Source organism: Bacillus rossius, chromosome 7 (genome assembly GCF_032445375.1).
Source record: "Bacillus rossius redtenbacheri isolate Brsri chromosome 7, Brsri_v3, whole genome shotgun sequence".
Lineage (NCBI taxonomy): Eukaryota > Metazoa > Arthropoda > Insecta > Phasmatodea > Bacillidae > Bacillus > Bacillus rossius.
Window position 1 is genome coordinate 1,645,984 of NC_086335.1, and position 11,339 is coordinate 1,657,322.

The 11,339-nt window shown below is 52.3% G+C and overlaps 1 protein-coding gene across 1 annotated transcript in view; it reads left to right on the forward strand.

Annotated features, from left to right (window-relative positions):
* Window positions 1-10,134, forward strand: part of LOC134534415 (collagen alpha-1(XX) chain-like) — a 164,534-nt gene extending 154,400 nt beyond the window's left edge. Inside the window, exons 6-7 of the mRNA XM_063372880.1 lie at window positions 6,778-7,071; window positions 9,666-10,134. Of these exons, the coding sequence (XP_063228950.1) occupies window positions 6,778-7,071; window positions 9,666-9,748 (377 nt within the window). The 3' untranslated portion in view covers window positions 9,749-10,134. The remainder of the gene's footprint in view (window positions 1-6,777; window positions 7,072-9,665) is intronic.
* The last annotated feature ends 1,205 nt before the right edge of the window (window positions 10,135-11,339 follow it).

The following is an 11,339-nucleotide window of genomic DNA, read 5'->3' on the forward strand; positions in this document are numbered from 1 at the left end:
GGAGGCACGTGAGGTGAGCGAAACGAGCCTAGAGCTCACCTGGCTGCACATGTACGAGGGCGCTACGTGCGTGCGGGAGTACAGCTTGGCTCGGACATGTCCTAGCTCATGTCTGTGTAGCTCGTGCACTGTACTATGGTGGTTGCAGACAGCACCCTTCTGGCCTGGGTGGAGGCACGTGAGGTGAGTGACACGAGCCTAGAGCTCACCTGGCTGCACATGAACGAGGGCGCTACATGCGTGCGGGAGTACAGCTTGGCTCGGACATGTCCTAGCTCATGTCTGTGTAGCTCGTGCACTGTACTATGGTGGTTGCAGACAGCACCCTTCTGGCCTGGGTGGAGGCACGTGAGGTGAGCGACACGAGCCTAGAGCTCACCTGGCTGCACATGTACGAGGGCGCTACGTGCGTGCGGGAGTACAGCTTGGCTCGGACATGTCCTAGCTCATGTCTGTGTAGCTCGTGCACTGTACTATGGTGGTTGCAGACAGCACCCTTCTGGCCTGGGTGGAGGCACGTGAGGTGAGTGACACGAGCCTAGAGCTCACCTGGCTGCACATGTACGAGGGCGCTACATGCGTGCGGGAGTACAGCTTGGCTCGGACATGTCCTAGCTCATGTCTGTGTATCTCGTGCACTGTACTATGGTGGTTGCAGACAGCACCCTTCTGGCCTGGGTGGAGGCACGTGAGGTGAGCGACACGAGCCTAGAGCTCACCTGGCTGCCCATGTACGAGGGCGCTACGTGCGTGCGGGAGTACAGCTTGGCTCGGACATGTCCTAGCTCATGTCTGTGTAGCTCGTGCACTGTACTATGGTGGTTGCAGACAGCACCCTTCTGGCCTGGGTGGAGGCACGTGAGGTGAGCGACACGAGCCTAGAGCTCACCTGGCTGCCCATGTACGAGGGCGCTACATGCGTGCGGGAGTACAGCTTGGCTCGGACATGTCCTAGCTCATGTCTGTGTAGCTCGTGCACTGTACTATGGTGGTTGCAGACAGCACCCTTCTGGCCTGGGTGGAGGCATGTGAGGTGAGCGACACGAGCCTAGAGCTCACCTGGCTGCACATGTACGAGGGCGCTACGTGCGTGCGGGAGTACAGCTTGGCTCGGACATGTCCTAGCTCATGTCTGTGTAGCTCGTGCACTGTACTATGGTGGTTGCAGACAGCACCCTTCTGGCCTGGGTGGAGGCACGTGAGGTGAGCGACACGAGCCTAGAGCTCACCTGGCTGCACATGTACGAGGGCGCTACGTGCGTGCGGGAGTACAGCTTGGCTCGGACATGTCCTAGCTCATGTCTGTGTAGCTCGTGCACTGTACTATGGTGGTTGCAGACAGCACCCTTCTGGCCTGGGTGGAGGCACGTGAGGTGAGCGACACGAGCCTAGAGCTCACCTGGCTGCACATGTACGAGGGCGCTACATGCGTGCGGGAGTACAGCTTGGCTCGGACATGTCCTAGCTCATGTCTGTGTAGCTCGTGCACTGTACTATGGTGGTTGCAGACAGCACCCTTCTGGCCTGGGTGGAGGCACGTGAGGTGAGTGACACGAGCCTAGAGCTCACCTGGCTGCACATGTACGAGGGCGCTACATGCGTGCGGGAGTACAGCTTGGCTCGGACATGTCCTAGCTCATGTCTGTGTATCTCGTGCACTGTACTATGGTGGTTGCAGACAGCACCCTTCTGGCCTGGGTGGAGGCACGTGAGGTGAGCGACACGAGCCTAGAGCTCACCTGGCTGCCCATGTACGAGGGCGCTATGTGCGTGCGGGAGTACAGCTTGGCTCGGACATGTCCTAGCTCATGTCTGTGTAGCTCGTGCACTGTACTATGGTGGTTGCAGACAGCACCCTTCTGGCTTGGGTGGAGGCACGTGAGGTGAGCGACACGAGCCTAGAGCTCACCTGGCTGCCCATGTACGAGGGCGCTACGTGCGTGCGGGAGTACAGCTTGGCTCGGACATGTCCTAGCTCATGTCCGTGTAGCTCGTGCACTGTACTATGGTGGTTGCAGACAGCACCCTTCTGGCCTGGGTGGAGGCACGTGAGGTGAGCGACACGAGCCTAGAGCTCACCTGGCTGCCCATGTACGAGGGCGCTAAGTGCGTGCGGGAGTACAGCTTGGCTCGGACATGTCCTAGCTCATGTCTGTGTAGCTCGTGCACTGTACTATGGTGGTTGCAGACAGCACCCTTCTAGCCTGGGTGGAGGCACGTGAGGTGAGCGACACGAGCCTAGAGCTCACCTGGCTGCCCATGTACGAGGGCGCTACATGCGTGCGGGAGTACAGCTTGGCTCGGACATGTCCTAGCTCATGTCTGTGTAGCTAGTGCACTGTACTGTGGTGGTTGCAGACAGCACCCTTCTGGCCTGGGTGGAGGCACGTGAGGTGAGCGACACGAGCCTAGAGCTCACCTGGCTGCCCATGTACGAGGGCGCTACGTGCGTGCGGGAGTACAGCTTGGCTCGGACATGTCCTAGCTCATGTCTGTGTAGCTCGTGCACTGTACTATGGTGGTTGCAGACAGCACCCTTCTGGCCTGGGTGGAGGCACGTGAGGTGAGCGACACGAGCCTAGAGCTCACCTGGCTGCCCATGTACGAGGGCGCTACATGCGTGCGGGAGTACAGCTTGGCTCGGACATGTCCTAGCTAATGTCCGTGTAGCTCGTGCACTGTACTATGGTGGTTGCAGACAGCACCCTTCTGGCCTGGGTGGAGGCACGTGAGGTGAGCGACACGAGCCTAGAGCTCACCTGGCTGCACATGTACGAGGGCGCTACATGCGTGCGGGAGTACAGCTTGGCTCGGACATGTCCTAGCTCATGTCCGTGTAGCTCGTGCACTGTACTATGTTGGTTGCAGACAGCACCCTTCTGGCCTGGGTGGAGGCACGTGAGGTGAGCGACACGAGCCTAGACGTCACCTGGCTGCCCATGTACGAGGGCGCTACGTGCGTGCGGTAGTACAGCTTGGCTCGGACATGTCCTAGCTCATGTCTGTGTAGCTCGTGCACTGTACTATGGTGGTTGCAGACAGCACCCTTCTGGCCTGGGTGGAGGCACGTGAGGTGAGCGACACGAGCCTAGAGCTCACCTGGCTGCACATGTACGAGGGCGCTACGTGCGTGCGGGAGTACAGCTTGGCTCGGACATGTCCTAGCTCATGTCTGTGTAGCTCGTGCACTGTACTATGGTGGTTGCAGACAGCACCCTTCTGGCCTGGGTGGAGGCACGTGAGGTGAGCGACACGAGCCTAGAGCTCACCTGGCTGCACATGTACGAGGGCGCTACGTGCGTGCGGGAGTACAGCTTGGCTCGGACATGTCCTAGCTCATGTCTGTGTAGCTCGTGCACTGTACTATGGTGGTTGCAGACAGCACCCTTCTGGCCTGGGTGGAGGCACGTGAGGTGAGCGACACGAGCCTAGAGCTCACCTGGCTGCACATGTACGAGGGCGCTACGTGCGTGCGGGAGTACAGCTTGGCTCGGACATGTCCTAGCTCATGTCTGTGTATATCGTGCACTGTACTATGGTGGTTGCAGACAGCACCCTTCTGGCCTGGGTGGAGGCACGTGAGGTGAGCGACACGAGCCTAGACGTCACCTGGCTGCACATGTACGAGGGCGCTACATGCATGCGGGAGTACAGCTTGGCTCGGACATGTCCTAGCTCATGTCTGTGTAGCTCGTGCACTGTACTATGGTGGTTGCAGACAGCACCCTTCTGGCCTGGGTGGAGGCACGTGAGGTGAGCGACACGAGCCTAGAGCTCACCTGGCTGCACATGTACGAGGGCGCTACATGCGTGCGGGAGTACAGCTTGGCTCGGACATGTCCTAGCTCATGTCTGTGTAGCTCGTGCACTGTACTATGGTGGTTGCAGACAGCACCCTTCTGGCCTGGGTGGAGGCACGTGAGGTGAGTGACACGAGCCTAGAGCTCACCTGGCTGCACATGTACGAGGGCGCTACATGCGTGCGGGAGTACAGCTTGGCTTGGACATGTCCTAGCTCATGTCTGTGTATCTCGTGCACTGTACTATGGTGGTTGCAGACAGCACCCTTCTGGCCTGGGTGGAGGCACGTGAGGTGAGCGACACGAGCCTAGAGCTCACCTGGCTGCCCATGTACGAGGGCGCTACGTGCGTGCGGGAGTACAGCTTGGCTCGGACATGTCCTAGCTCATGTCTGTGTAGCTCGTGCACTGTACTATGGTGGTTGCAGACAGCACCCTTCTGGCCTGGGTGGAGGCACGTGAGGTGAGCGACACGAGCCTAGAGCTCACCTGGCTGCCCATGTACGAGGGCGCTACGTGCGTGCGGGAGTACAGCTTGGCTCGGACATGTCCTAGCTCATGTCCGTGTAGCTCGTGCACTGTACTATGGTGGTTGCAGACAGCACCCTTCTGGCCTGGGTGGAGGCACGTGAGGTGAGCGACACGAGCCTAGAGCTCACCTGGCTGCCCATGTACGAGGGCGCTACGTGCGTGCGGGAGTACAGCTTGGCTCGGACATGTCCTAGCTCATGTCTGTGTAGCTCGTGCACTGTACTATGGTGGTTGCAGACAGCACCCTTCTAGCCTGGGTGGAGGCACGTGAGGTGAGCGACACGAGCCTAGAGCTCACCTGGCTGCCCATGTACGAGGGCGCTACATGCGTGCGGGAGTACAGCTTGGCTCGGACATGTCCTGGCTCATGTCCGTGTAGCTCGTGCACTGTACTATGGTGGTTGCAGACAGCACCCTTCTGGCCTGGGTGGAGGCACGTGAGGTGAGCGACACGAGCCTAGAGCTCACCTGGCTGCACATGTACGAGGGCGCTACATGCGTGCGGGAGTACAGCTTGGCTCGGACATGTCCTAGCTCATGTCCGTGTAGCTCGTGCACTGTACTATGGTGGTTGCAGACAGCACCCTTCTGGCCTGGGTGGAGGCACGTGAGGTGAGCGACACGAGCCTAGACGTCACCTGGCTGCCCATGTACGAGGGCGCTACGTGCGTGCGGGAGTACAGCTTGGCTCGGACATGTCCTAGCTCATGTCTGTGTAGCTCGTGCACTGTACTATGGTGGTTGCAGACAGCACCCTTCTGGCCTGGGTGGAGGCACGTGAGGTGAGCGACACGAGCCTAGAGCTCACCTGGCTGTCCATGTACGAGGGCGCTACGTGCGTGCGGGAGTACAGCTTGGCTCGGACATGTCCTAGCTCATGTCTGTGTAGCTCGTGCACTGTACTATGGTGGTTGCAGACAGCACCCTTCTGGTCTGGGTGGAGGCACGTGAGGTGAGCGACACGAGCCTAGAGCTCACCTGGCTGCCCATGTACGAGGGCGCTACGTGCTTGCGGGAGTACAGCTTGGCTCGGACATGTCCTAGCTCATGTCCGTGTAGCTCGTGCACTGTACTATGGTGGTTGCAGACAGCACCCTTCTGGCCTGGGTGGAGGCACGTGAGGTGAGCGACTCGAGCCTAGAGCTCACCTGGCTGCCCATGTACGAGGGCGCTACGTGCGTGCGGGAGTACAGCTTGGCTCGGACATGTCCTAGCTCATGTCCGTGTAGCTCGTGCACTGTACTATGGTGGTTGCAGACAGCACCCTTCTGGCCTGGGTGGAGGCACGTGAGGTGAGCGACACGAGCCTAGAGCTCACCTGGCTGCACATGTACGAGGGCGCTACGTGCGTGCGGGAGTACAGCTTGGCTCGGACATGTCCTAGCTCATGTCCGTGTAGCTCGTGCACTGTACTATGGTGGTTGCAGACAGCACCCTTCTGGCCTGGGTGGAGGCACGTGAGGTGAGCGACACGAGCCTAGAGCTCACCTGGCTGCCCATGTACGAGGGCGCTACATGCGTGCGGGAGTACAGCTTGGCTCGGACATGTCCTAGCTCATGTCCGTGTAGCTCGTGCACTGTACTATGGTGGTTGCAGACAGCACCCTTCTGGCCTGGGTGGAGGCACGTGAGGTGAGTGACACGAGCCTAGAGCTCACCTGGCTGCACATGTACGAGGGCGCTACATGCGTGCGGGAGTACAGCTTGGCTCGGACATGTCCTAGCTCATGTCCGTGTAGCTCGTGCACTGTACTATGGTGGTTGCAGACAGCACCCTTCTGGCCTGGGTGGAGGCACGTGAGGTGAGCGACACGAGCCTAGAGCTCACCTGGCTGCCCATGTACGAGGGCGCTACATGCGTGCGGGAGTACAGCTTGGCTCGGACATGTCCTAGCTCATGTCTGTGTAGCTCGTGCACTGTACTATGGTGGTGGCAGACAGCACCCTTCTGGCCTGGGTGGAGGCACGTGAGGTGAGCGACACGAGCCTAGAGCTCACCTGGCTGCACATGTACGAGGGCGCTACATGCGTGCGGGAGTACAGCTTGGCTCGTACATGTCCTAGCTCATGTCTGTGTAGCTCGTGCACTGTACTATGGTGGTTGCAGACAGCACCCTTCTGGCCTGGGTGGAGGCACGTGAGGTGAGCGACACGAGCCTAGAGCTCACCTGGCTGCACATGTACGAGGGCGCTACATGCGTGCGGGAGTACAGTTGGCTCGTACATGTCCTAGCTCATGTCTGTGTAGCTCGTGCACTGTACTATGGTGGTTGCAGACAGCACCCTTCTGGCCTGGGTGGAGGCACGTGAGGTGAGCGACACGAGCCTAGAGCTCACCTGGCTGCACATGTACGAGGGCGCTACATGCGTGCGGGAGTACAGCTTGGCTCGTACATGTCCTAGCTCATGTCTGTGTAGCTCGTGCACTGTACTATGGTGGTTGCAGACAGCACCCTTCTGGCCTGGGTGGAGGCACGTGAGGTGAGCGACACGAGCCTAGAGCTCACCTGGCTGCACATGTACGAGGGCGCTACATGCGTGCGGGAGTACAGCATGTGCTGGGAGCCGCCTGGGAACTGCACCAGTGTGCCTGGCTCTGCCACATCCCAGCAACTGACCGGGCTACAGCCACAGACCACATACATCCTGGATATGACTGCCTTGCTGACAGACGGCTCCCGCTCGGACACCGTGACTACTCGCGCCACTACCTCCACCTCCTCCACCACCACCGCTACAGGTGAGTGGCTCCGCTCTGACCAGGGGTGAGCCTAACGAGGAGTATCACCAGCTGGTCATGTGACGAAAGATGGCCGCAAGTTCGTTTGTTGTTATCTTGTTTCAGGTATATTTTAATTTGTTTTTGCTTATTGCTTCATCTTATTTCATTTCTATATTTACTATATATTTCGTATTAATAATATTTTTTAGGTGTAAAAGAAAACGATAGTCAAAACATAAGTGCTATTTACAAAAAAATTTTTTCACAAATTGTCAAATGTATACATTACATATATATACGTATATAATAATATTTTTCAATAATAAGAAACTGTGGCAAATATTAGTTCACAAAAACTAATATATGATAAAGGATCTAATTGCCAAGTATATATACACACAAATATAACTTTATGAAAACAAATATATATTAATATCAAGTCTCTTACAAACCCTTCATTTAGTTAATTGAAAAGAACATATTTTGTGACAAATAAGCATGTAGGTAAATTCTTGAAATAACATCTTATATTATTTAAATGATGTATGGATGAATGTAACTAGAGTTTGTAAATTAAAATTTAACGAAATTAAACATCAAAAGCTGCTAAAGATAAATTTGCTAGCTATAAAAATTCATAAAAAAAACCATTTCGCAGGAGTAAAGATAATACAAAGCAATGCACACTTACACATTCACACGCCTCTTCACACGATGATGACATGCCGCCTTCTGCACTTGCCTGACGGTGCTGGTGCTGCCACCACTAGCTTCAACTAGGTACCTACGTCCTGTGAGCTAGGCAAGCAGAGACATGACCTCAGGACGAGAAGTCGCCTCGTGGCCAGCAGGTGGCAGGTGATGATTAAACTGAGGTCCCCCTAATGGGAAACTATGCTATGTTACTATGGCTTGCTTGAAATAGAGAGACGGTAAATCTGATAAGACTCATTTTATTGGCATGTATCACTTGAGCATGGCACTGCTGACGTCATGGCTTCTATTATGTCTGGAGCCTGAGCTCGATGCAGCACGTCTTACAGGATGGACGGTTCTGACTAAGCTTTCGGATTTATGCTGTAGATTAACCACGGGTACTCTGGCCTTAAACTGAACTAGAGATGAACAGGCGCCATTACGTAGCTGCATTGAATTGAAGCACGGACAAATGTTGAGCGATTTACAAACATACGCTAACAGTTTCACTGTTACATACACGTGTCGTGGCCATCTCCCAATGGTCACGTACACGCAAAAAAAGACATCGACCCTAATTCGCTTTGCAGTGAAATTACAAATAAACCTCTTAACACGTGGGGAATTCATTGTGTAATACACAGTACACTAACTTATGGCACGCGGCATTAAAATTATATGACGTCACGTGGATAAGCAAAAGGTGGCTCCCAAAAGTACGTGGGCCTTAACCAAAACTGAAGAAGGTGCACATTTCGTCTAATTGGTGGCCCTGCGCGGGCGAAGCTGAAAGTCTTGTCGACTATAGAGCGTTACATGAGGTCTAGAACACAACCCTTGCCCATACGATAAAACATGTAAATAATCACACGTGAACACACGTATGTTACGCAGCTGCTTTCAGCGGAGCCGATGGCAACTAGCCACGAGAGGCGACCAGCCTGGCAATGAGGAATGGCGAACTGAGACCATGGAGCGAGCGTACCGTGTGCAAAACAATAAACGAAGCCATGTTCCCAGCCTAGTACAGAAAGTTATTAATAAATACCAAATTAATGCAATATAAATATAGTCTACTATATCGTATGTTACGTAAGTTACAAATACTAAGTATGTACAGTTACAAAGCTGGGTCGATTGCCGCGCTAGTGACTATCGACTCGCGGGCGGCAGCTGTTCGCCTCGCTGCACTCCGTCGCACTACACTGCACTCCTAGTACTGTCCGGTCGCACAAGCTCTTGCTGAGGCGCCGATGTGCCATGGTGGTCTGTACGGATCGAAGGAGCACTGATAGGTTACGTCAACACACACACACAAAGACGTTCAAACAGGTGCGCTAATAAATATTTTTCCTTGGGAAAATAGGCTATAAATATATCACTGCCTCTAATTATTTTTAATAGCAGAATATTTTCAGTGCATGTAGATACTTAATATTATATATGGTAATTGAAATAAATATTGCCCATTAATCAATATGATCCACTAGCCACCATTTCGTTAGAAACACTCGTAACCGCATGTAACTGCTCAGGTTATTCTCGGTTGTGTACCTAGGATTAAAATTGTATGTTAGACCTGAGTGAAATTTAATCTCAAATATTAGGTGGACCATATAAACACAGTTAGTTTTATTTCTTGTGAAACGCACATCTTAAATAAGAACTGTCAGTAAGAAATATAGTGCTGTGCACTACATGTGTATGCTCGTAGCAACAATAGTTCTAAACAAAAAATGTGTATCTTTAAGAGCTAACCACACTGCTTCAAATAGCTCTGCAGAAACCTTATAATCTGCATTAAACTATATTGTTTTGTGTATCCCACATGCAAAATTTTCCGTATTTTAAATATTGTCTGCGATGGTAGAAACTTTCAATGTAGTAATACTTATTCTTATTTATTTGATTTTCAGATTCATCAGCTGTTCAACTACTCTCAAGGATCAACATCGGCTTGCTACTCACTCTTGTGCTGTTCTTTAAAACCAGTGCCTAATAAGTCTCAAAGTCATCACTCAAAGTCATCATCATTGTGTTGGAATGCAACAAATCCACCTCCGCTTGTAGTTGTCTATCCAATAATAGCATTGTTTACATCCAGATAAACTACTTATTTGCATTTAATGTTGATTATCACACTTAAGGAACCACCAAAATATTTCTAGAGTGTTACTGGTGTGATGCCCTGGGTATTACTGTCTGCCACCGTGGGAGCGCACCCTGTGATGTCAATTTTTCAGTACATTTGGAATTAGTTGTTTTGGTTAAAATGATATATTTTAAGATTTTTGCAATTTATTATACTTTAGTTTGTCCTTTACATGTTGTAATAAATTACAAAAATTATATAACTGGATGAAACAATTAAAATAATTTGACGCCGACCACCAATGCTCCTCTATGTCGCATAGACCGCTATGCCTCATCAACGTCTCACGAAGGCGTGTGCACCGAACGCGCTCGGGCGCGCACCGGAGTGTATAAAGTGCAACGGGGTGAACGCTAGGTAACAAGTGCTACGTCGGCGGAAGGATCCGGCCGGGTGTGGCATATCCCTCTGCCGAACTACAACAAATGTTTATGTATTTTTCCACAGGATATTATTAGACATTATTTTCATTATTTAACACTTTATTTTCTCCAAAATTATGTTTCACCGTGTGCCTTGTCCCGAACCTGGCCGATTCAGTTTCCCACGAAAATCACATGTTTACGCGGGAGGGCTGGCGGGCGAGGGGGGTCGCGCGCTGTGAGAGCGGCAGTATCCTTCCGGAGCTCATAGAGGCCGGCAGCCTCCGCGCAACACAGGACCAGCAATTTTTATTTTCACTGATATGTAGTTTCAATAGTCGTAATCTTTCGCAAACCTTTTTCTTTAAGTTCCGTGGTCGGCCTCGACTTACCATGTGGTATTTAAGGGGCCTCCCTAGTAGCATCAGAAGTTAGCGGAACACTATGTTTTTAAAATAATGATGGGACTTTATTAATCGACACTACGAATCTGAAAATTTTTCACCCACGAGAAGATAATACACGAATTGTCTGTATACTTTTACATTTTTGTTTTTTTCTATCAAAATATGAAATAAAAAATCACCAACTTGTCCAACTTTGGGGCCATTTTATACTGCTTAGGAGAATGACAGAAAAAAAGTACAAGTCTAGAAAAAAAGATAATTTTTTTCTGAAGAAATTCATGTATTTAAAACATATAGTCATCGCTTTGAATTCCGAGATATCTTTTCCACAATTTCCGCAAATCCTGAAAGTTTTCCACCGTCTCGTGCTGCCGCTCGGCGAAGCCAGCTCGCAGGCCACACAGCTCAGGTAGCCGGGTGGAGGAACACGTGGCCGGAGGGGAGGCAGGCTACCTGTGTGTGCGTGCGTGCGTGAGAGGGAGACAACCCACAACCGGCACCGGTAAAAGATAATCCCGTGACCGAAAGAAATTCTCAGAATTGCTTTTAGTGTGCCTCGCCACAGTAACCATGTGCTCGACTTACTCTGTGACTATATTCGTGTATCTCTAAAACATTGCTTTTGTTTAAACTACAAATATCCTAAAGCTTACCATACTATATCATGTA